This window comes from Malus domestica, chromosome 06 (assembly GCF_042453785.1).
Source record: "Malus domestica chromosome 06, GDT2T_hap1".
Taxonomy (NCBI): domain Eukaryota; kingdom Viridiplantae; phylum Streptophyta; class Magnoliopsida; order Rosales; family Rosaceae; genus Malus; species Malus domestica.
The window spans coordinates 3,166,487-3,192,046 of NC_091666.1; the positions used below are offsets into that span (position 1 = coordinate 3,166,487).

General features: G+C 36.8%; 3 protein-coding genes across 6 annotated transcripts; all 3 read right to left on the reverse strand.

Moving 5' to 3' along the window:
- Positions 1-1,153: 1,153 nt before the first annotated feature.
- LOC103409486 (26S proteasome non-ATPase regulatory subunit 13 homolog B-like) lies at positions 1,154-6,530 on the reverse strand. The gene is made up of 6 exons (XM_029104423.2): positions 6,220-6,530; positions 4,629-5,075; positions 3,603-3,683; positions 2,743-2,939; positions 2,550-2,649; positions 1,154-1,698 (listed from the first exon to the last, which is right to left on the reverse strand). The coding sequence occupies exons 1-6, from the start codon at positions 6,367-6,369 to the stop codon at positions 1,513-1,515; spliced, it is 1,161 nt and encodes a 386-aa protein (XP_028960256.2). The 5' UTR covers positions 6,370-6,530; the 3' UTR covers positions 1,154-1,512.
- A 4,230-nt stretch (positions 6,531-10,760) lies between these two features.
- Positions 10,761-13,352, reverse strand: LOC114825602 (uncharacterized). The gene is made up of 3 exons (XM_029104424.2): positions 12,974-13,352; positions 12,342-12,518; positions 10,761-11,119 (listed from the first exon to the last, which is right to left on the reverse strand). The coding sequence occupies exons 1-3, from the start codon at positions 13,034-13,036 to the stop codon at positions 10,910-10,912; spliced, it is 450 nt and encodes a 149-aa protein (XP_028960257.1). The 5' UTR covers positions 13,037-13,352; the 3' UTR covers positions 10,761-10,909.
- Positions 13,353-16,147: 2,795 nt separating this feature from the next.
- On the reverse strand, positions 16,148-25,022 carry LOC103436850 (extra-large guanine nucleotide-binding protein 3). 4 transcript variants are annotated; one of them, XM_017332948.3, is made up of 9 exons: positions 23,790-25,022; positions 22,070-23,330; positions 21,837-21,974; positions 21,149-21,253; positions 20,877-21,056; positions 18,590-18,767; positions 17,616-17,863; positions 17,087-17,259; positions 16,148-16,893 (listed from the first exon to the last, which is right to left on the reverse strand). In XM_017332948.3, the coding sequence occupies exons 2-9, from the start codon at positions 23,033-23,035 to the stop codon at positions 16,299-16,301; spliced, it is 2,583 nt and encodes an 860-aa protein (XP_017188437.3). In that variant the 5' UTR covers positions 23,036-23,330; positions 23,790-25,022; the 3' UTR covers positions 16,148-16,298. The 4 variants fall into 4 exon arrangements, with proteins under 4 accessions (XP_017188437.3, XP_070680046.1, XP_070680047.1 ...); XM_070823945.1 differs by having other exon boundaries at positions 22,070-23,345; positions 23,790-24,074; XM_070823946.1 differs by having other exon boundaries at positions 23,678-23,838.
- Between the last annotated feature and the right edge of the window lie 538 nt (positions 25,023-25,560).

Sequence of the window (25,560 nt, forward strand, 5' to 3'; positions counted from 1 at the left end):
AAGCATCTTCGTTATTTTAAAAGCACTTGAATCTGATTACCAAAGAAAAAAAAAGCTTGAATTGTAAATAAAAAAGATTTTTATAATAAAAGTACTTGTAGCAAAAACAGTTGTGAGCAACGCCGCTTTCATAGCATAGCATTGTGCACCTGAGATTGCAATTTTGTTAAAGCTGAATTCTAAATGTTCAAAGTTGGCAAACGTGAGGGTCTAAAATGCAACAAACCCTAATCCCAAAAATACATGTCACACAAATACTCTGAAACAATTTTACCCTTTTTTGGTAAATGACCGTTTTCGCTACCTAGGATCTATCTTGCAAGAGAACGGATAATTAGATGGAGATCTCAACCATAGAATACAAGCTGGATGGATGAAGTGTAAGAGTGCATCCGGCGTGTTGTGTGACCGTCGTAGGCCACTGAAGCTGAAGGGAAAATTTTATAGGATGGCAATAAGGCCAGCGATGTTGTATGGCATAGAATGTTGGGCGGTGAAGCATCAACACATACACAAAATGGGTGTAGCGGAGATGAGGATGCTTCGTGGGATGTATGGGCACACGAGAAAGGATAAGATTGGGAATGAGGATATCCGAGGTAAAGTAGGAGTAGCCAAAATTGAAGGAAATATGAGAGAAAATCGGTTCCGGTGGTTTGGACATGTGCAAAGAAGGCCTACTGACGCTCCAGTTCGAAAATGTGACTACGGGACAGAGGTTCAGGGCCGAAGGGGTAGAGGAAGACCTAGGAAAACTTTGGAAGAGACCCTAAGAAAAGACTTGAGTACTTGGATCTAACGGAGGACATGACACAAAACCGAGTACTTGGATCTAACGGAGGACATGACACAAAACCGAGCCACACCGAGCGCAATTGCGTTCTAGGATTCATATAGCCGACCCCACTTAGTGGGAAAAGGCTTTGTTGTTGTTGTTGTTGTTGTTGGTAAGTCAATGTTACTTCCATCACTAAAAATACAATTCAATTAATCAGACCACAAATGCAAAGTGCTCCGGGGCACAACAGATGCACACACACTGCAAAAACTGAAGGTTTCTAAATTCAAACCATCGTCCCCATCAGCGAGTAACGGAACATGAAAACGTTTACTGAGAAGGAAAATGCGCTAGTACTACTACTAGTAGAGAGAATGAGAAAATCGTTAAAACTAACGAAAGATGCATAAATGTAAGGTATCTAACGAAAGAAAATTCAGAATACAAAGTTATAACGACAGAGTGTTAAATTGACTCACCATGTCTCTAGGCATGCCACTATAAAATGGAATATTACTCCCAAGTGCAGTACACAAGGCTGCTCCTTCCAGGGAAATGATTCAACAAAAAAGCATCACCAACAAGAAAAGCAGCATAAAAACAAGTAGGCCCAAAGTGCTCAATCAACCGAAGATCTGTGTTTCCTGGCCGTCTTTGCATTTTGAACCCCCCCCCCCTCTTTTTTTTCCGATAAGGAATTGTTACACTAGGCAGAAAATAAAGCAAGAGGCGACTCATGATGCAACCAAATCAGGTGTTTCCGCCTCGATAGATAACAAAGCATTATGGACTTTGTCCAACCAACTGTCCAACCTATCACGCAATGACTTGACCTGTGGAATCCCCAAAACTCTTGGCTGCACCCAGGACACATGCACCGTCTCCTCGACCTGATCGATTATTCCCTCGATCAGATGAACCTGCATTCAGCATCTCTCTCATAATTATTAAATAGAAAATAGAATGAGAAGAACACTTTCTAACTACAGAATTAGGGAATAAAAACTCCGGTTAATTACTTCCTTGTTAAGCCAGAAACTACTACCTTAAGTCTTCCCTTGTTACAACTATTGTACAAGACAACTATACAACTACAAAACCATTAGATGCAATAAAGGCATTAAATTTATTGTCTGAAACTAAACTGTATGTAAAATAATATTACAAATAAAAGAATACTCATTTGCATGTCACATGCTGCATGCTGCATGCTACATGCAACATATAATATATCGTATGCCAGTTATATTGAACTGAAAGTGTGGAACCCACTACATAAGTGCAAATAAGGTTTGAATGGCCAATCCCATATACATAGGATATAACGTCTAAAACGTGTTCAAGTGACCAACTTTAGTATAAAAAAAGGTCGTACCCAGTGCACAAGGCTCCCGCTTTACGCAGGGTCTGGGAGAGGTGAATGTCGGCTAGCCTTACCCCCATTTATGAAGAGGCTGCTCCCAAGTCTCGAACCCGAGACCTACCGCTCATGGGCGAAGGCACTTGCCATCGCACCAACTTTAGTATACTAGCACTTTTACCTAGGTCAAAAGTTCAGTCTCTCAAATCATAAGCTTCTCATTTTTTAAATTTTATTTCCTATTTTGAACGAGTTATAAAAATATCGCTAGTGAGTACTTAATCTTTACTTGTACTAAGGCGTGCATTGAGAACTGTCACCATAAAACCAGTCTTCCCTATCGGTAGAACTTTAGTTTGGACATTCCAAATAAATTCACTGTTCATCATGTTTAAGAAAACAGGAACTTACGGAAAGGCTCTTCACAAGAAGATGCTCCACATCCTCGACTGAAAGTTTGGTACGCTCTGCAATGATACTCAATGGTATAGTCCGATCTTCAGCTGGCCGGCTGCAAGGAGCATATCGACATGGTGAATAGTAGTTCAAAAAACACACCTTTGTCACAGATTACAAGTGAAAGGACAATCTAGAACACACAAACCTGAAGATAATTTCCATCAAGCACAGAATGTTAATCTTCTCCAAAAGCTTCTTCTCATTATCAACTAATGCCGGTTGTGCTCTCAGAGCAGCATTGTGCACACGGCATAACTCTTGATACCGAACTAAATCACCAGAGTTGAACGCTTGAAGAATATAGTAAAGCCACTCTACCTTTGTCCCAAGAAGAGACTTAATCTGCACAGATTGTTAAAAGATGTCATCCATTAAAAAAGAAAAAGCAGCACAAATAACTTAGTATAATGTAGCCTACACACTTCAGAAGAAACACATGCCAACTACATAGAAACTTTTTAGGTATGTAATTAGTATCTATGTAAGCATCCTTGGCAGGGTGGAGAAGGAAATTCAGATCCTAAAAGCACATGGTTCCTTAAACCATTATGCAAACCCAATGTAAAGATATCATGTAAAAAGAACAATGCCTGCACATATCATACAAAGCTCCAGGCAACTAGGTTGGAGACAACAAGCACTTCATGATAGTCTACAGCAGTTGAAATCAAAAGTAATTTATCAGACTCCAGCTGGGGAAGTGAAAATAAATCAAAGTAAAAAAGGGTATATGAATGCGGTAATAACTGGTGACTGTAGAGTGTATGATGAATAGCAGTATCAACAAGACTCTGCATTGCAAATCTACATACAGGCTTAGTTGAGCATACGTGACTTAGTTTCTGATCAATTTCAAATCCAATGTCCTAGATCGGTGCAAAAATATTTCATACAAAGTAACAAAAACACCTTGTGCATTTTGAAAGGGAACTCTTCTAAGTAACATGCATGCATAAGAAGCAAAATATTATGAAACCAAACAAGAAACTCTGCAAATGTTCTTACAATAGGATGCGCAAGCAGCTCTCCAAAGTTGTAGATGTTATCTCCCAGGAGCGCAGAAAGGGACAAATCAAATGCCAGATCCTTAAATACGACGAGAACAACCAAGCCGTTAAAAATTATCATGGATTAAACAAAATAAACTACCAATCAGTCACTCAGAAGTAAAAATTAAATTAAAAAGTGACCACAAATGAACAGTTGACTCATAGGAATCTGAAAGATAAATATTACCATTGGCAGAGGCTATCACTCATGCCCTAATCACAACTGTTCAAATGCATACTGAACCAGTAAAAAATAAAAAGTCTGAAATGATACCCTTAATTACTATGGATTGACCAGAGTCAATGTTCAAGGCAGCCTGCACACTACAAGTGCACTTAGCCAAGTTAATGGATTCTCCTAGAAGGGTACTAACATGTAATTACAAATCTTTCCAGTTCTTGCGAACCAGAAATCCCCAATTAACTGACAGAAAAAGAATTGAATGCATTTCTCCTCTTCCGTCCAGCCATGCTACAATAAATAAAATTTATACTACATTTCTATCAAGAACATAAAAGGTTAATCCTATTTCACATTTGTCTACCCAATAACACCTCCACATTAAGTTGTATTCTCTAAACTACCCTATTAAAATTATGGTTATGATCATATTGGTAACTGATCAGGCAGGAAGTAAAAGATTTCAATTCTCTTTATTCTTATGGAGTAAAAGGTTTATAAGACAAAGCCTGCTTTCAAATGGCTTGGAAGATTTGAATCCAAGCATGGAATACACAAATTATAACACTTGAAGCAGAATTTGTGTTTACACAAACTATTAACCTGCGGTTGTAAATACAAAACTAGTGATTTGGTGAAAGCAAGCCAAAACAGTTTAAATAAGTACATGTGACTAGTATGTAAGTGCAACAACAGATTTCAATCCTTCTTGTAACATAACATTCAAAAATAATGATGGGATGTAGAACCTAGGAATAACTGCAAAGAACATGGTTCATGAATAAGAGTATAAAAGCATACCAGCTTGAATGATTCTGAGAGAGACTCCACTGATGTGTATGCCAGATAAAGAAGAGCACTTTTGTAGAACTCAGCAAATTCTTGACGGAATTTATGATATTGAGATGACACCCAATAATAGCTAGCATACACAGACGGATCAATATCAGTCATACTGTCAAGTGTAGTCTTTCCATCTTCTAGAAGATTTTTGCACCCTTTTTGGTCTTGTTGTTCAAGTTTGAATATTGCTATTTGCATCTTAATGTAAAGGATTGGTTCCTCTATGCGTTGCTCTCTCGTGGCTTGAAGCTTCTCAATCACCCCTTCTAGGTAACTGATAGCAGCTTCCTTCTCTGGGTACTGTCGAGAAACAATGACTGCAAAGTGTGCAAGCTTGAGAAGGTTGATTTTAGTCTCAAAATCGGTGATGAAATTGTGGTATAACTGTATCAGAGCATCACCAGCCTGATATTCAACAATAAGAAACGAAAGTCAGATGTAGGAAGAAAGGACACATCCAAGAAGCAAAAACTTCGTACTGGAATGCTTTCAATTTCAAGAAAAAATACAACTTGTACATGCATCCGCATACATATTACTAGCAATTAGTATTAAGAGATCAACATAATGCCACCTATCAAACCACAATTCAACAATTCATGAATTCAATGATTCAAGAAAAAATGTGCCAAATTAATGAAATTCTTCATGCAAATGAATTACATGATTAAACATAGAACCAGTTAAATCCAATGCTAATTGTCTTTGTACTTTTTATCAATGCTATTGACATGTTTGGTCAAGTAATTGAGAAGTGTAACCTAATTTCATTTCAAGGTGCACATATTTGTGACATAGCATTATCCTAGTTAAGATAAAGACAGACTTCAACAATTAAATTCATTACGGCACACAACCTTAACATGTAACATAGCTACATGCTAATGAAACAGCTTACTTCAAACAGTTACAAACCCACTTTGCTCGCAGACAAATAACTGTAATTGGAATGAGTTCCAATGGAATTTAAACCCCCCCCCCCCCCCCAAAAAAAAAAAAAGGCATCAGCCTATGGCTCCAATCTAATCATTTAAAAAAAACTAGGATATAAAAACTAATTACTCAAAGCAGAAAACTCAAAAGCAGAATCAATGGATTCCTAGTTCTTGGACCTCTAGTTCCTCAAATTACCCAAAAAAGAGTCGAACTACAACAAAGGCAAAAGCTTTCAGAGATTTACACAATGGTTTCACTTAATGCAACCAAAAGCATAAAATTTCCAAAGATCTTTTCCCTCGTAACTTCTCTTCTCCAGTACGAATCACGATCTACAACCCAAGTGAGAACAAAACTAAATAGAAGAATATCAAACACCAAAAAAATACCTAGTTCCACAAAAGAAAAACCCTAATGTTCCAATCCAAAACCCCATTTCCCAATTAATTTCCCCTAAAAACCCTAATTCAGCAGCAAATCCCAAAAGCCCACTTGAAGCCCCAAGCTTACGATTTCACAAACCCTAAATTTCCAGCAAAATTGCCGAACTCAGAGTCACCCATTCCGATACCCAAGCATCAAGGAAACCCAAAATTGGGGGTGGGAAACAGACCTGAAAGACGGCAAGAGCAACGAACTGCTCGAGCTTGAGAGTGAGCTGGTGCCATAGCTTCCTTTGGTACAGATCTGCGAGTGAATTGTACCATTCGGCGAGCTCCGGATGCGCGTTGCGCAGCGACTCCAGGTACTGCAGCGCGGCCATGGCTGGTTCAGAGAGAGTTTGCGAGGGTTGGAAACCCAAGGCCTTGTTTGGTTCGTATTTATATGAATCGGAAAAAACACCTTATTTAGCTTGTGCTCAAAGAAAACAACACCAAAGTTGACGGAGACTTTGGGGGGAAGACGGCAATTCCAAGTTGGGCCGGGCCGTTCCGGGTCGGGTATAGGTTTACCCAGAGGGTTTGGTATGGAGTAATGTTATTCATATCATATTTTTACACCACATTTCTATACCACTTTAGGTAACATCTAATGTAGACAACCACATCATTTGAAAAATTTACAAAACCCAAGGAAATGAAGGAGAAAGACTCCTCGTATACCATAATTAAATTCATTTAATTAACTAGTTTTTCTTAATTATTAGTTTATTAAATAATGAACTAAATTTAAAAATCTGATTAATTCAAATGACGTGGTTGTTCACATCAAATGTCACCTAAAGTATACGAAAATATGGTACAAAAATATGGTATGAATAGCATTACTCTTTAGGATGTGCAAAAAGTGAAGTGGAAATATTCTAATAAATAAAAAAATCATCATCATTTGATTTCATCTATAGTACACTTGAATACTTGATTAAGTGGAGCTTATAATTTTTCTCTACCAATTAAAAAACATGTGTATTACTTGCTATACAGTCACGAGTGACATTCTGGCAACAACAAGAAAACCAACATGGCTTTTGTCCCTCCACCGATTGCTACAATTTCCACATCCACCTTAGACCATCTCCAATGGTTGGGCTAAAAATCAAATATTTTAGCCCGAAAAATTTAGCTTTTAGCCTAGAAATAACGTTTCTGCTCCAACCGTTCTAGCCTAAAATTTTAGCCCGGAATTATTAAAGAATGAACTTAGGCTATTTTTTTGTTAAATTAAATTTTTTTTTAAAATAAATATGTAGACTATCGTAAATTAATTTTATGAACATTTTAATCTAAAAAAATTTAAATTCCAATAAATATTGAAAATTTTAAATTCCTATTTCTGGGCTAAATTTTGGGAAGAATCTGGCTTTGGTTTAACATTTAACATTTAGCCCAAATTTTCCTCTTGGGTTGGAGTGGGTTTGGGGGGGAATTTTGGGGGGTAATTTGGCTTTTAGCCCACCATTGGAGTTGGTCTTAGGACTTCATAGAGACTTGAGTAGACTAATAACAATCCCAAACTTACTCCACTTTTCTTCAGCAATAAAAAATTAACATGTGTATTACTTTTTTCCACAAATACAAGTGTATTTCTATGCGTATCTTTTAGTCATGCTCTATTTTTTCATGATGAACCCTAAATCATGATTCATGGTAATTGGACATTATTCAATTCGTAAAAGTGAGATGCCAATTCCATTAAGTTTGAACTTTGTACGAATATATTTTCCAATAAATTATTATTTAAATAAGGAGGGTTTTTTTTTTAACTTCACATAGGGCTCTCAAAATGTCAGAGACGACCTTGTTAACTTATGTTTGTACTAGTACACCAAAAAGAATACTATTGTGTTCACCCACGTCTTATTTCCTTGTTAGCGTTATGTTAATTTGTCATTTATGTTTAATTTATAAAGTAGGTGGGTGTAGCAGCATTCAGATAAAAAAAAGCGAGACCTAATCTCGATTTAAAAGAATGTTATTGTGATGGTATTTCATATCGTCGATGCCTTATCATGTATCGTATAGTTACATAATGTCAAATTTTTAAGGTGATGGATTTGCATGCAACTACTATCACATTGATATTGACCTCAATTTGCATCTTATCACGGCCTATATAGCATGGTAGGTGTGGAATTTTAGAATGGGGGAACTTTGGTGTTATTTATCAGATATTTATTCTCCTTCTACATACGCATGTTTATTTCTATTATTTAATTTTTCTTTGTTTTATTCGACCAAAGGCTAGAAATAAACTGAAAAAGGAGAAAATCTCTGTGATAAATCATTTCCCTTAATTGTGTGGAAAATTTTACCTTTGCCCATCACAACCACCCCACATTCTGACTCCTCTACCACTCCAACATCACCGAAAAAAGGAGAGTTCCTAATATGATTTTTTGACAGTTTTAGCTAAATTTTGAGAGAGCATGATGGAGATGCTCTTGTAGGAATGACATCTATATTGGAATGTCAATAACGTTTTCCTTGCACTAACTTGTTTTAATAATTTAACATTTATCCTCATGTGAAAAAAGGTCCAGTTATAATACTAAATCTAACTCGGTAGTATTAATTTTATGCAAAATTTAACCGTTGCAAATGTCAATCTAATCGTTGATTTTCTACGTCACTCAAAAATACGTACACAGAAAGAAAAAAGTGGGTGAAAGTCTGAAAGAGATAGAGGTAAACCACTTAAGACTTTAGGAAAATATATTATGCTAACTTGTAATGAAAGTGATGCCCTTAAAGTCTAGTAACAGAATCATTTAACCACCACACGCTAATCAAACCCACAATTATTAGGCACCACCCAACTAATATTATGTAAAGTGTAGGTATTCCACTTATTATTGATCCATACCTAAATTGATGTTTATAAATAGGCTGAACAACTTACACGTCATTGTAATGTCTCATACGAATGATATAATGTCAAATTGAGAAAAGTTTATACACACCGTTGTATCATTGGTAAGGTTGTCATGATGACGATAAGTTTTTCAGTGTTCCCCAAACACGGCCCAATACATACAATCGGTTGAAACAATTTTTTTTTCAAATTTCCAACCAATTGTATTAATATACTTAATGTGACGGGCTGTGTTTCATATACACTAAAAAAAATCTCTCGACGATGTCAATATACTCGTGTGACTTAATGTGATGCAATGTAATAGGAGGCTTGATGTATAATATTATTGGGTCTTGACTTCCAACCAAAGCAAAGTTCCACTTTTTCTGGCTCTTTATATTTGAAACACGCTCCACTTCTCTGCAGATCATCACATTGAGAAACAAAACAACTGATTGATATATTGAAGATCAGGATGGCATCAATATCATCATCGGCTGCAACACCCTTTAATTTTACTCTTCTGATGTTGCTCATTATTTTTGCCTTCTCAATACCATCAGCAGCAGCAGCCATGGAAGGAGGAGCAGCAGCAGTTGTTCATCAGCTTGAAGTTGATCAGGAAGGACACAATGATCACGTCAAATTGCACGGCACCGCGAAGAAGGAGACATGGCAAAGGAAGACATGGATGAATCACGGAAGCTTTCGTAGTCCCCGGAAACACCTTGATTCTCCTACACTCCAATTTCCATTCCAAGCTCGAGAGTTCCCTGTTTAGCGAGCTAGTTCATACATGTAATATGCATAATATGTCTATGCCAATATGTACGAAGGTTTTAAATATATAACTATTTATATATATATATGTATATTTGTTGTGGGATCTGTATATATCCCATATATCTATCGATTTTAATAACTGTTTAATAGAAAATTACCTCGGTTAAACATCAATTTGATGGTTTAGTTATAAACGATGACGCTGCTGCAAATTTCAGTACTGTCAAAACTTAAGCTCACAAAACTGATGATAAGCCCGCAAAAGATATACAAATAAGCTCACAAAACTGCTAATCAAATTCCAAGCTTATAAGTCCAACGTCGACAGCGGATCCACACCTAACTAACAAGATAGATAAGCTCACAAAACTTGAGCTTCCCGAACCAGATCCAGAACTGTCAAGACTCAAAAGAAACACAACAAACCAAAACCAAACGACAAATCAAATATCTCTCCTCGACAATGCGAGAGAGAAACTCGAATGCAACCCCGCTTGTATTATCATAAATGATACTGCAGCTGCAAATTCAGTACCAAGAAGCTCAGTTCAGTGACTGTGCCAGTGGCGGAGCGCCAGAGGCGGTGGCCCTCTCAAGCAAGACGTGCTTTTGCTTCTAAATTCTTTGAGTGTTGTTTGAATTAAAACCAAGGGAAATGAAGGAGATGAGACCATAAACATTAATACAGTGACAAAAGCTGATGTTACAAAACCCGCGACCATGAGCAGCAGAAAAATATTTGCATGGCCGGTAGACATACCGCAGCCATGTTTGCAAAACAGAGTCCGTCAGAAACTGGCCAAATGAAAACGAGTAACAGGTTACGAGCTTTTTGTTCAACGATACTGCACCTGAAATGGTTAGTGTCCACTGATCATTGTGCATCCACCATATTAGAACAACTACGATCTCGTTAAAGAACCCAATCAAACTCCAAACCCAATTTAGAGATCATTCTCATCTTCCTCATACAAGCGCCCGACACCGTATAACTATCTTACTTACACAACTGCATCTCCGAATGCAGAAACAGTTTCACGATTAATAAAGCTGCCGAAAATGATAGAAAAGTTGGAATTCTGGGAAGATGCTTACAGTTGCTCAATGACATTTACAAGGTGTAGACATTGTAATGGTACGTAAAGATATACATATATTCAGGCAATGATTATAAAACCAATTATTGAAATTACACAATACAAATGTGAAACACAATTTACCAGATTTTAAATCCCAGATGCATTACATTCTTCTAGTAGGTTTAGGAGGTTATGTTCAGGGGCACTGAGAGATGGTAAAATCGTGCGATTCTTTCGTGTTTGTCTGGGTTTCATCACAGCTTCTTCAGAGTCGAGAGAACCCCCTTCCTTCATCACAGGCAAGTCACCTCTCCTAGGCACAGTTGCTGATACTCGCTCCTTCCATAGTCTCCCATCCTGAAGAGCAGACAAGCTATATTAGAATTCTATACATAACAGTATCGACAGAAACAAATTTCGAGTAAAACAAAAAAAGAACAAATCTAATCCATTTCTTATTCACTCTACACTTATACCTCAGGACCACTGGTTTTTAAACAACGATTTGGCCTGTCCTTCTAGATAATTTCTATTCCATGTTATGCGCATGATTAGAATGATTGACATTGGTCAAAATTACAGCAACACCACTGGTTGCCTTTTTCTTTTTGGGGTGGGGGTGTGGTGAAAATCATACCCCAATCGGATAGTGCTTTAGATAAATCAGGTCAGGTTGCAAAGAATTTGTGAAGAAAATACAATGATATTGGAAAAGGTCACCACTTCAATCCTTATACACAGCCAACTTAATCCTAGATACATCCACAGAAAATTGGCAATGACTTCACAACGCCCCTTATGATTGGTTAGAGAAAGTGATCCATATCCTTTTTTTCTAGAAATAGGCACCAAGTTCTTCTTCTTGTAGGCACTTCTTTGACCTAGAGTATGATTGATGCTAGTGACGAAACTGCAATATGAAAGCACTCACTAGCCTTCCACCATACCAAAAATAAATTTTCAAACAAGCCTTCAATAGCAACCATGCTCTTGAGTTAATTACAGACTTACAGTACAGTCAAGCACTTATATCTGACATACCAAATAGTGGACTCAGATACTTAAACTAAAGAATAAACGAGTACATGTTTACTAGGTATCTGGTGAGCATTTTAAATTCCATAAGAACAAAAAGGTGAAAAAGACTAAAATGAAAACATTCTGGGGTTTTCATGGACAAAAACAAATGCTCAGTTTAACACTGATATCAAATTTCAAGTCTCAGGCAGCAACCAACATGTCCATCCAATCCAATCAACCTCAGTTATTATGACCAAATCTACTTAGACAACATGCAATGACATCCTGAAGCAGAACTATAAAAATCTCCCAAGCCATAACCGTAATGTTAGTCAACAGGGTAAAAAACAAGTGAAGAAATCAGTTTCTACTTCATACCAAAAACAACAACAACGACAAAGCCTTCACCCCGCTAAGTAGGGTCAGTTGTATCAATCTTAGAACATCACTGTGCTCGGTTTCTACTTCATACCATGAATATTATTTCTATCATCCTAACTTGCAAACTTACAAAACAACATTCTTTTAGAAAGAAAAAAAAGCCAGGATTTAATCTTACATTGAGAATTGACGGTTCAGGTAAAGGGCATTGAATTGGTCTATCATTGTCAAAAGGTTCAATCGGATGTTCAACTGGCTTAAACTCTACCGCTACTTCAATCCCATGAGACGCGGCAGTGGGGGCAGGTGCTGAAGCTGTACCCTCGGAGTTTGGGGCCAATGCTTCCCTCCCATCCTGCACGAGATACCAAACTTCATGAAATTGTGAATGCACAAATCAAACGCACAAATGCTATCACAACGTGTAGCAAAATCAGCAAGGTCCGCGACAGCAATAAAGATCATCATCGATTACATGATCTACTCAATAGATAACAGAAAAATGAAATCCAACAAACTCCAAAAAAAGACAATCAATTAATATCAAAAATCGGATTCTAACATGTGGGATTTTCAAAAACAAATCCAAACCCAAAAGAAAGGGTCAGATGCTGAGAAAAGTTCAACAATTGAAGCTCCATTTTTGCACAAATTTGTAGAAGCAATGGAAAAAGTCAACCCCAGTCAAAACAAGGCAATCTGAAGTATCTAATAACCAAATCAAATTAAGATTGCAATAATAAACAAACACACAAACATTTCAAATATAAAAGAAAGAAAAGAAGAACAAGAAGACGAAAGAGCTCTTACAATGGCACTCTGGGTACGTCGATGACCGGCTCTGTTGGAGAACCTTGAGAAAATACCCACCATATTTTTCACTTCTACAGAACTCAATTCACACAAAAGGGTCTTGTGATCTTGGCTTTATCTGTCCAATAAACCCCCTCTCTCCTTCTCCGTGTTTTCTCTCTCTAGAGTATTGACAACGCATATATTAAGACGATACAGAGACACACAGATGCTCGACCACAGAAAGGCCGTTGCTTTCCCTTTTCTGGTACCCTATTATATTGTTTCTCTCTAGACTTTGAAGACTGAGAGAGAGAGAGAGAGGGAGAGACGGTGAGTGGGGTTAGATGATAAGGCAGATCAAATGAGGTTGCTTGGCGATGGCGTAACGGGGTTTGTCCGTTTCGGATTCCCCTTGTCTTGATGTCGGTGTCAGAAATATCGATAGTCTAAAAATACGAAAATTTCGATTTAAATATCGAGATATTATCTATATCGATAAAAATTGAATAAAAATCACTGAAATTGTGAGAAAAACTTGGAAATTTTTATTGAAACTTTGCAGGATGTTTATTTAATCAATTATCTATTAGTTTATCACAAAAATTGGAAGGAAATGCATTGCATGATAGATATAACTGATTTAAGTTGATTATATAGCGAGCTGGCAAACATTGTGAGTGTATAAATATGTAGTAATTTTAAACACACCATAATCATTTATATATAATGAATTAGTACAATATTTTACACTTTATACATTGTATGGTAAGATACATGAGTGACTTAGTAAGGTCTAAAATATCGATGATATCGGAAATATCGGTAGTCCAAAAACACGGAAATTTCGATAAAAATATCGAAATATTATGGATATTTTAGACCATGCTTTGGAGTCAGCAGCAATAAAGATATAAAGTTGTGGACGAGAAGCAACAAATGGACTGTAAAAACTTTTTTATTGTCAACCAGTTTTAACTTTTCGGTTTAATAATATATTAGGTTCTTAAGTTAAAATAGTTTTTGAGATTGACATAACTCTTTATTTTGGCCTATAAAATTTGAGATCGATAGAATTGGCCCCTGATTTTGTTCACCATTAATCATTGTAGTCATTTCATGAGAAAATTTCCTTTAAATAAGGATAAATAACAAAAATATCTTCATTTTTTTTTGTCAAATTACCTTGACGCATTGTTTATTAAATTAAGGGTATTTCTTACATTTTTATTTTTATTTAGCATAATTTTTTACGAAATGATCAAAATGATTGATTGCGACAAACTCATGGACCATTTCTATTGCAAATCTTACGACCCAAAATGAGAAGTTATGTCAATCTCAAAAACCATTTTGGCTATAAATCTAATATTTTAAACTCCTGGCATGTTTGGTGGATTGATTGGGATAGGTTGGAACCAATAACTTGAGTCTAGTCTTTTGCTTGTTCTCTCAAAATGTGAGATGGACATGACTGGACATGATAGTTATGAATCCAAATGGGTTATTCAACCAATACTTATACATGGATTACAAATATTGTTTTATATGTTCCTGCCCATCCATCCTATACTTACAGCTCAATTTCATCCCGCCTACTGAACTAAAGCTATAGTCGTTTTCATCAATTTCATCAAAATTTTGTCAAAATAAATTATGTTGGAATAACCATTCATATAATTAGGGTCCCTTAACTCATCAAAGTGTGTAATTATGGTCCTTTTCGTCAACTACGTTAAAAATTTTGTCAAAACGAGTTATGTTGGAATGATCATTGCTATAATTGAGTTAAAGCTAAGGGACAATTTCTCCAGTTGAATTAAAGTTGAAGGACCAATGGTAATGAATTTTTAATTAAGGGATCATAGCTGCACATTTTGATAAGTTGAGAGAACAATAGTAATAAATTTTTAGTTGAGGAAATATTGCTCTAACTGAGTTAAAGTTAAGAGATTATAGCTATAATTTACTCAGATATAGAAAATAAAAATCTTGAAAACCACTTCGAACTTGAAGGGTGTAAAATATTATAGCCCAAACTTTTTCTATGGACAAGAGGACACGTTTACTTGTATGGTATGAAATTTTACAAGAAGTGAGTACCATTTTTATTCTTGCCACATTGTGCTTTTATAAAAGTTAAATAAATAAATAAGTCGGTTTCGCATAAATTTTAGTGTACTGAAAGATTTAAGGTATAAAATAACTAGAAGAGTGGTTTATCTCATGCTTTAATAATTCTTCTCACCTTCCTTCCTGCTTTAATTTTATGATTTCGGGAAGGATTATGATTTTCTCCTCTCTTCTTTTCATCCTTTTTCATTCCCTCTTCTCACATTTTAACGTGACTTAACTGTGACCGTTCAAATAAAAAAAGAAAGGAAGAGAAGGGGAAAAAAAAAAGATGAGAGAAAATCCTAGTTCTTTTGTGCTGCCGGTATCAAATCACTCTCGAAATTCATAGGAGATGAGATCTAGCTGGAATGACAATCGAGGTGGATAACCTGTCAATCTAGACAAACGAAGTATATTCATCTAAAAATTAATTTGATGTTACGGTTTATGGGTTTAGAGAGCCAACCAAAGATTAGAGAAAGAATTGATACCATGTCTACTGGTTAGATGTGCTTTCAAATCGAAATCATATTTCGAAGGGTAATGCTAGGGAATTAAGATTCTCATTGGATTTTTGTTTTCCGTGTTGATGGATCAGGAAATTTTGATCACTTAATTTCAAATCATGTGATTCTCGTTATCTCATTCTACTGTACACTTCACATAAAATCAAACCCTTGAATGATCCAAATCCTCCCCCTCCTGAAAGCCCCGGCTTCTCTAGTCCGTTGGCTTTGGACTCAAAGATTGGGGAGGATTTGAATTTAATGTTAGGGATACCAAACTCTTTAGACCAAATTTTGAAAAACTTATAACTTGATTGTTGATGATTGAATTATTAAGTGTTGATTAACGTGCTTATTTCCTATTGATGACATGTCACATAGTTTGAAAATTTTGTCTAAAAAATTAATCTAACGTTACTCACTTTGAAATTATATCAAGCTTAGAAATCAACCTCAAAGCAAGTGGAAAAGGGACATATTTCCACATCCCGCAAGAAATTTAAGCAAGCATTTCCATATATTTAACTCGAGATGGCGAGCATGCTCAATGCCAAATCAACCCGAGACCCCATCGATAACATTATAATTTTATAAAAACGATGTTTTGAAGAGTAAAAATACGCAGTTATTCCGACGAGAAGAACACAAGGAGCATTACCATTTGCCCTCACCCTTTCACTTTAATTAAGAAGCAAACACAAATGTAAAGATATAAAGCAACATCACTCCTGCCTTCCATAAGGTGAGGAGCTCATGTCTGTACTGTAAAACGAATCCTCTGGTCCGCCATAGTAGTTCTCTTCCTTCTCGTCATCCCACTTCAGAACCTCCCTTATGTACTTGAATGCCTCATCGACAGTCACTCGGTCCCTTGCCCGAGTCTGCCACACAAAAAGCTTTCGGCCTGTGATGGAAGCATAAAGATCTTTGAACTTCATTGCAACGTAGAAGTAAGCTTGCTGGGCCAGTGACTGATTATTGTGGTGGGGCTTCACCGGACTAAAGTCATTGAACCATTCGCAACAACTTAATGGCGCCTGATTGACCTTGTCCTCAAAGAGATCGTACTTGTTTAGTATTAATACGAAAGGGGTATCCTTGAAGCAAGGGTGCCTGACCATATTCTCAAAGAGCTCCTTGCTCTGTATCATCTTATTTTGAAGTAACGCTCCACTGCCACTATTGTCTGGGGAAACCCACATCTGATCATAATCACTCAGAGCGACGCAAAACACTACCACACGTACATCTTCAAACATTTCCACCCACTTGCACCCTTCATTCATTCCCTTCGCATTCACTCTTATAAGTTGGTATCTGTGACATCAAATACGAAACGTTCAGAAAACTAAGATTGTATATTAATCAGCAGCAGACAGAAAAATCCGAGTCTATATATGTTATTAAGTAATACAATCACTGCACTAACAAAATGGCATTATTTGCTTAAACAGGAAAAGCCCCAGGAGCTAAATACATGGTCACACACACAAGAAGAAAATAGCATTACTTGGTTAGAGGCGGGGGTGGAGCTTCAGTATTTTCCGTGTAGGTTTCAGACATTGGACTCCGTTCATCAAGAGTGAATTCTATGAAAGCCAATCCATTTCCTTGAGTGACCCCTTCTGCATATAGTATATCTCGTTCTGAAGGTTCATACTCATTGCTAGATACCTCAACAGCCTGAAGAAACAAGACCGCATGCTTAAAATTCTAACACTTGTCTAAATTGTCAAGGCTATGAAGAAAACATAGCAGATAATATGTGCAATGGGCCAGGACAGGGAGACACACAAAGCCATACGTTTTGACACACTTTTTTAACCATTAGACGTTTCATTATCCAATGCTTCAAAACCTGTCTTATACATTTATAAACCCTTTATTTATTGAGACATTAAGAGAAAGTTGCATTACTCCACATAAATTTGAAAAAGATGGTCAAATAAAAAAAATCAAATACCCAGCTCAAACATGGCCGCAAAAGGATTTCTACATCACTAAAATTTGTTACTCCACAAGTTTAGATATAATGTTACCTGGCTTAAAAAGTACTCTGCAACATTAGGGAGGAAATGAAGCTCATCTCTTCTTTTATATGTTTCCTGAATAGCAGGATCCTTCCACACTTCTTCAACTAATGGAGCATACTCGCGTGTTGCAGCAGGGAAGAATGCATCTAGATCTCCAGTAGCAATAATGTCTAGAAGCCAGTCAGAGAAATGCTTCAACCTCGGGTTAATCGAGTAGACACATTGAGTAGTTTCATCTTGGTTGACCTCACCACCTGAAAAAAATTTAATCAGATCTAACATTCCGAATTGTCCAAAATGCAGGAAAGAAAAGATTCTATATTTCGGAACTGGATTAATCAACATTGTCCTATCTAGAATCATTATATTTAGCCTGCATAAATCGTCAATGACATAACTGAAACCTTACAGTTCTATCACATGTGCAACAGATTATTCTCTTTTAGAGGAAATAGTCATTAGGAAGGCCAGCTTGAATGGTTAAGTAAACACGGCTTTGTGTCTCTGTGTTCTGGGGATAAAAGTATTACTAATGAGTTGAAAAGGTAGAACCACTTTAATGCTTTCCCCCTGTGCCATCATAGTATTCTCCTCTATTTACTCTCTGCTCATCTACTCATAGATATAGGTTTTGTTGGAAACCGCAACCCAGAAGCTACAAATTTATTCAGAGCAGTCCCTACTCCCCATGTGCTCCTCTTTTGCCTAGAGGATATAGGTTTTGTTATCCCTTGCCATTCCTCCCCCATTAATACTGATAAATGCTCAATTGATTCATGCATATACAAGTTTCCACTATATTGCAGTGCAGTAAATATTACAATTATAACCTTTCTACTTGAAATTTCTATGAAGGGGACAAAGCATGAGTGACTTTCAACTACAAATTGGGAATAAAATAGTCCATCATGATTGAAGCAATGGTAGAAATTTGAGTGAAAATTGAAAATTTAATATTGTATGTGTAATTGCAAAACTACCTGCTTCAGCGTTTTGATCGTGAGAACCATGTCCTTCCATCCTAGACAAAGCCTCTTCTTCAAAGCGTTCTCGTCCATCAAGCAGAATGCTTAGATATTTGTACATGTTACTCTGGATCATCAGCTTTATATCCTGCAGTTCTTCTGAAGTAAACTTGTTTCCATACAAGAACTTGGCCTGCCCAATGACCACATGAAAATACTGATTAATACAAGCTACAAAAACTAGTATTGAAAGATCTATAAGAATTTAGAGTAAAACTCCATTGCAAATGTCACTCAGGAAAATATACAATGTGTCAACAAAATGAACTTCGATTCAACATCAAAACGATCTCCAACACCTCAATCTTGGCTTGGGTTTTGTTCCTGGTCTCAAGAGGGTTTGAATGATGGTGGTGGTCGACAGTGGTGGCTTCAGAAATGGCGGATTGCCGCATTGGGTGCCTCGAAGCCGTTGGCTTCGATCCTCGCAAAACCGAGGCCAAAGACCCTCTGATTTTTTGTGGAAAAGAGAGAATGGAGGTCAGGGTTGTGTATGCAGGTAAGGGTTGGGTAGAATTCGTCGGAAAAACCAACGAAAATTGCCGGAATTGGCTACCCAGAACCAGGTCTGCCGTCGGGTCAACAAAACGGGTCACTAATGGACTAAATCTCAACGAACCAAATTACTCTTTCCATAACACGGGGTACAGGTTCCAGAAATCCCTCGACCCCAGACCCTAGCCTTTGACCATTACCAAGCAACCAACCAGCATTTGGTAAATGTTTTCTGTAGATCCCAGTGATCCCTAGCCTGGGAAATGAGATTTCAAATGGACAGAATAGATGAAACTTTAGATAAAACACAAAAAACCCATATGAACAATATTTCATAATTATAAGTTATAACATATTCAGGAATATCTGAATTTTTGTGGATGAGGAACACAAGTTAGAATATTTTTGAAACTAGATACAGTTAGAATATTAATCTGTGAACATCAATCCGACTGACAATAAAAAATCTGCTGTAGTCAATAGAAAATCAACCTGTTTATCTGAGATCTAGAAAGAAAAAAAGCCATCTCAAATTAGCTTTTCAGTTCGAAAAAAAAAACAAGTATGATTATGTTTAGAGTGTTTGGCACTTGCATGGTACCATACATTTTCCACTTGATCTGAGTGTAATGCATGGGAGCCCCAAGCCTATGTAATAGTATCTACTCTTAGAAGATAGTTTAGCCTCACGGACCAGCTACTGACCATCGTCTTGGTAAGCTATTGCCTCACCAACTAGCTAATCCCCCCCAAATTAAATCTATATGGATCCCACCAAATACTCGAACCATAGAAGTAGTGCCATTACCACAGGAATACTATGTCTTTATTTTATTTGTTCACAACTACAGAAGTTAATACTTGCAACTGTTCCAGCTACACATATGAATCATAGGAAATCTGTCTACTATCTCACTAAATGCACATAAGTTAGCGTAACTGTGAAACTCCACCCCGAAATTCAATTACCTTCACAAATTTGCAGTGTCAAGTCGGTCAACACCCAAATTTTGCTTGTTCTACTTTTCTTATTTCAAATACAACAAAGCCACAAATTTCTTCTGAAAAGTTCCCGAGTCTAGTGAACAAACACCAAATTTTTGTGCTACTTTTCTTATCTCAAAGGCAGTTAAGCAACAAGCCAATTTAAAAAAGTTCCTAAGAAAAGTTCAAGTATATGGACCCATTTGAGTATAAGAAACATGATTGCATTGCAATCTCTCTCCTTCTCAATCTCTTCCACAACAGTTAATGTGATCCCTTATATAACCAACAGTTAAAAGTAATCAATAAACTTTTGTTCCATAAATCCTAGATGGTTGTATATCTCATTGTTTACCAAATAATACACATATAAAACAAAGATGCTCAGCTCTAAAATAGGTCAACTAAATTAACTCTCCTCTCGATCTGGACCTTGAAGGTGACGTCTTCTGTCTAGTTTGTGACACTGACAACTCTGCTCATCACATGTTCATGGTTGCAACTAGATAAAACAACATATGCACTTATCTATTCTCTAGAATGACAGGAAGTTTAACCCTCCAAATAACTTATACAGGACTAGAAAACCAAGAAAGAAAAACATTCTCTTAAGAATAAATAAATTTTCAATGCTCTCTTTTCTCTTTTACTTCCAGGGCTCCCACTCTACCAACCCAAGAAAATAAATGAATCAATCAATCATAACAACCACACTTCATAGAAAATCACAGTACAAACGAAGATCTTAAATAAAAGGCTGCACCTGTTTGAAGATTGTGCTGGTCCCAGACCCTTGAAGTCCAAGGAGAAGCAGCTTCTGAACTTTTTTCTGCTCCAAATAATTTGGAACAGTGGTATAGTTGCTAGGCTCATCTCTTGGTCCATTAGGTTGACCGTGAGGCACAGGCAAAGAGAATAGGGAACAGAGAAACCGAGTTGTTGCCTGTCTAACAAAAAGCAAATGAGCATGCTGCATAAAGACAGCCATAATCAACATAGGCTCCGAAAAATCCAACTGAGTTTTCCAGTGCATACCTTCTCCCAAATATTTCCTCTGATATTATTCTGACCTTCTTCCTCATAGCGTCCGTCATCATAGACCCAAAAATGGGTGTCACGTGGGCATTGCACATTTGCTACCTGACAGTGTAAAGAAGTATATTACTACAGGCAATAAATTGACTGCAACAAAAGCATTTAAGACAGACAGTATTTAGGGGCCCTTATCATGGTATAATAATAAAATCAGTTTTGAAATTATAGTCTAATTATAACAAACTGGTGAACAACCCATATACATAATAAGGCCAAAAGTGCACTTCAGCATCGCATGCATGTAATGTGAAATGTAGCCCCGATCAAGTTATTATGTACAGGAAACCTTTTAACTTCCATTGAACACTAACTCTCATTGCTTATTATAGTTTTGAATCACCTTTTACTTCCTATTGCTTTTAATCTCGTTGATGCACAGAAATGTATCTCACCATGTGATGCAACTCCTATATGCATGGTAACAATTCTTAAATAGAAGAGAAAATATGGCCAGATTATAAAAAGGAGTAAAGAAAGAGAACACTCATTGAAATGGAATACCAGATTCATATAGTGCAGACTAAAGCATCACTAAAACCTAGTGGCTTACCACAAGCTACAAGTTACACCTTATGACTTTAAAAAGAAATAATAAGATATTTTTCGATTGTAAATTCATGGGACGTACCTTTAGGACCCTGAGTTCAAGCTTTGTAATTTCTCGGCCATTGAGGTAGACCTCAGTGTTTCCATTGCTTGCATCGGAGCTAAGTTTCCCGTTAAAATTTAGGTTTGAACTTATGAGTCTATCAGGTCTTTCTCCCTCCTGCCAAATCAAGAAGTTGAGTTGTTAAATGGAATCCATGGCAGTATTTTCTTTTATCAGAAATTAGACAAAAGCATTGTTAAGTTTGAACTCACCTTTCCCCAGAGACCAGATTCTTTATCATACCAATATCTACCGGGCTTCAACTTCCTTGGAGGTAAAGGACATCCAAGTAATTCAGCCATCTCTTCTGGCTTTAGAGGGAATCCATTCACTATAAGCTGCTCCGGCCGAAGCTGATTAGCAGAACATTCTTTTTCTGCTTTCATTATCTGCTTGACTTCCAATGGGCTAAGCAATCTGGACAATACCCTTGACTGTTTACCCAGTTTTAACCGCTTTGATTCATCAATTGGCTGACCAATGCATGTCACACACTTACGCCCTTCGGGCATGGAACCCATTGCCCTAAGCACACAATTGCTGCAGTACTTAGCATCACAAACCAGGCACGATTCCTTAGTTTCCCATTTTCCTTTTTGGCAACGATAACAAGCTCTACTCTTTTTTTTCTTCTCCTTAGAAACAGCAACATAAGCTGGAAAAGCTGGCTTCTCAGCATCAACCTCTTTCCTCTCTGACCTATCTACAGTATTAAAAGTGACAACGGGAGCTCGCTTTACTTCATTGACAACCTGTTTGGGACGGGTACTTGGAGGATTATGAACTGAACCTGGGGAGGCTGAAGGCGAGGCTGAAGAAAAATCATGGTTTTGCAAGACAGACACTACGGACTCTGAGCTTCCTGATACCCTTGGACTTTGGGTAGGGGAACTTGTGACACCAGCAATACGAGACACAGGCAGAGGAATTGGTTCAATAACTGGTGGACCGGTACTGGTAACCGATCTTTGTGATTCAGATAGCGTTTCTGCAGTTGGGATTCCATGTGGATTAACATCAAGGGGTTCGACCCTAGGTACGTCATAAGAGACAGGAGGGCCCTCATACTCCATAGCTATAGAGTAATCAAGTTCAGCAGCATCTTCAGGGATTGAAGCACCTGGTGGAAGCATCTTTCTCACCAGTTCCCTCCAGTTTTCTCCTTCCTTTTGCTCCATCGACTTCTCTCTGGTACCGGATTCCTTTTATCGACTACACTCTAAGACTCTAACAAACTTGATATGAAGAACACCATACACCTCTACTCTAAAACATTTATTTTTCGAATAAAGAACTTCAATTTCCTTCAAACTTAATACAATAATACCATATTGCTACAAGCTTTAAAAGATGATCAGCCAACAGTATCAGCAAAAACCCAGTTGAAATGCCAACTTGTATGAAGTTCCGGTGATGTGGGATCGCTTTCAGAACCAGTAAAAGTCTCCGTGCGGCCGCAATCCAGCCATCATCCTTCGAAACCAACAACTAATCAAAGATTTGAACCAAATGCAATATTAAATAACACCAAAATTCAATATTTTCCAGAGTCAAAAACACAGTTTACAGTCAAAAATCAAGAACCCAACTTGGAAAATATAGAAATATAATAAAAACGGAAGGAGGTAGGAACCAAATACTTGAAAATTCAGAGTCAAACAAACTGCATATGGAAGAAAAAGTCCACAGCATACAACAAAGACTGATTCAGATTTCAAAGAATAAAGTAAAATTGTTCACTCACCAAACAATAAAAAAAAAAAAAGGAAAAGCAATCAGAAAGTAAAAATGATAATTTTCCCTTGAGTAAAATGTTCTACCTTTTGCTTACCGCAAAGTAAATATTCTACTTTGGAGGAAAAGTTTAAGAAAAAGAAGAAAAAATTACAAAAAATGCCAAGCTTTTAGAGAGAGAGAGAGAGAGAGAGATACCTGGTAAGGGAGGAAGGTCTGAGCTTAAGCTAAAAGATAGAGCTTCTTCTGCATATCCACCAAGCCGCACAGGAGAGAGAGAGAAAGAGAGAGAGAGGAGTTATGAGAGAGATGCAGGTTTCGAAGAAGAAGATGGGAGAGAGAGGGACCCGCAGTTGTATGCCTCTGGCATTTACCTCTCCCTCTCTACCAGTAATGACGAACGAGCACACCGTTTTGCTCGTGGGGAGTGGATCGCTTTCTGATATATCACGCGCCGTGCAGGCGAGATGGTAACTTTGTGAGAATTAGCGCCCCACCACCATGATACCATTTATAATTTTTGTTTTTCACCGATGTATTTTCACTTGACTACTGCAACATTTACTATCTATTATATCATCATTTGTACTATTTTTTCATAAAAGTATTGCCGGCCAATATATGTAGGTTCTATCTTTAGTAAAGATATGTTACAAATAGATGATAAAAATAACATTTTTGTTGCCCCACCACCATGATACCATTTATTATTTTTGTTTTTCACCGATATACTTTCACTTGACTACTGCTACATTTACTATCTATTATATCATTATTTGTACTATTTTTTCATAGAGGTACTGCCGGCCAATATATGTAGGTTCTATCTTTAGTAAAGATATGTTACAAATAGATGGTAAAAATAACATTTTTGTTGCCCCACCACCATTATACCATTTATTATTTTTGTTTTTCACCGATATATTTTTACTTGAGTACTGTTACATTTACTATCTATTCTATCATCATTTGTATTATCTTTTCATAGAGGTATGGCCGGCCAATACACCTAGGTCCTATCTTTAGTAAAGATATGTTACAAATAGATGATAAGAATAACATTTTTGTTTTTGCTTTCTTTCTCCGAGGAGCTAGACAAAGGAGGCATTCACCGATTTTTCTCTAATTTTTCTTCAATTGTTTGTCAATTATTTTGTGTATTTTTCTACACAATGATATATTTATGTTGAGGGGGTAATGAATAAATTAGTTGCAAACTCGTCATTTTCAATATTCAAACCTAAAAGCTCATTTATAAGTACTATTCAGTATTGCGGTCTAGTAGTATTTTTTTTCACTTGTAAGTGAGATGTCTTAAGTTCGATACTCGCCAAAGGCGAAGTTGAACCACATTATTATGGCAAACTCATTGTAAGGTTTGCCCACTCTCTATCCCCTTAGTGTAAATATTATCGTTTGTCAAAAAAAAAATTGCATTTATAAGTAAAGAAGAATATTACTAAAATGTAGTATTAAGTAGCAATGTCTTAGGCTCGATACTCGCCAAAGGCGAAGTTGAACCACATTAGTATGGCAAGCTTATTGTAAGGCTTGCCTACTCTCTATCCCCCTTAGTGTAAATATTATCATTTGTCAAAAAAAAAATTGTATTTATAAGTAAAGAGGAATATTACTATAATGTAGTATTAAGTAGCAACCCTTGAACTTTTATATTAGTTGAATCATCAACAACAAATTCATCTTCATATGAAATCTAAAGGTTGGAATACTAAACTTAATTTAAATTTTGCACTTGTTCTTAAAATTGTTTTACATGAACACAAGCGCGTCGATTAACTTAGATCACATGGATTAATTTAATAATCTTAAAATGGAATCCAAAGTTCCGCTAACCAAGCATTTAAATTGGATTATATATGCATTCGTCACCTTGCCAATTTATGAACACGTGTACTAAAGTAGTTCACAACCCAACATCTCGTCCCTACAGCTTATGATATTCTTTGCA

Bases quoted from the DNA above. Each gene is read 5' to 3' on its own strand.
- LOC103436850 (XM_017332948.3), bottom strand. From the start codon at position 23,035: ATGGAGCAAAAGGAAGGAGAAAACTGGAGGGAACTGGTGAGAAAGATG. The intron at 21,975-22,069 runs GTGAGTTCAAAC...TTGATTTGGCAG, and splicing joins AATCTGGTCTCTGGGGAAAG to GAGGGAGAAAGACCTGATAG. The intron at 21,254-21,836 runs GTACGTCCCATG...TTACACTGTCAG, and splicing joins TTGAACTCAGGGTCCTAAAG to GTAGCAAATGTGCAATGCCC.
- LOC103409486 (XM_029104423.2), bottom strand. From the start codon at position 6,369: ATGGCCGCGCTGCAGTACCTGGAGTCGCTGCGCAACGCGCATCCGGAG. The intron at 5,076-6,219 runs GTCTGTTTCCCA...GTTGAATATCAG, and splicing joins TTGCTCTTGCCGTCTTTCAG to GCTGGTGATGCTCTGATACA. The intron at 3,684-4,628 runs GTATGCTTTTAT...GTCGTATTTAAG, and splicing joins TCTCAGAATCATTCAAGCTG to GATCTGGCATTTGATTTGTC.
- LOC114825602 (XM_029104424.2), bottom strand. From the start codon at position 13,036: ATGGTGGGTATTTTCTCAAGGTTCTCCAACAGAGCCGGTCATCGACGT. The intron at 12,519-12,973 runs GTAAGAGCTCTT...TATCTCGTGCAG, and splicing joins GACGTACCCAGAGTGCCATT to GATGGGAGGGAAGCATTGGC. The intron at 11,120-12,341 runs GTAAGATTAAAT...TCTGCTCTTCAG, and splicing joins CTGAACCGTCAATTCTCAAT to GATGGGAGACTATGGAAGGA.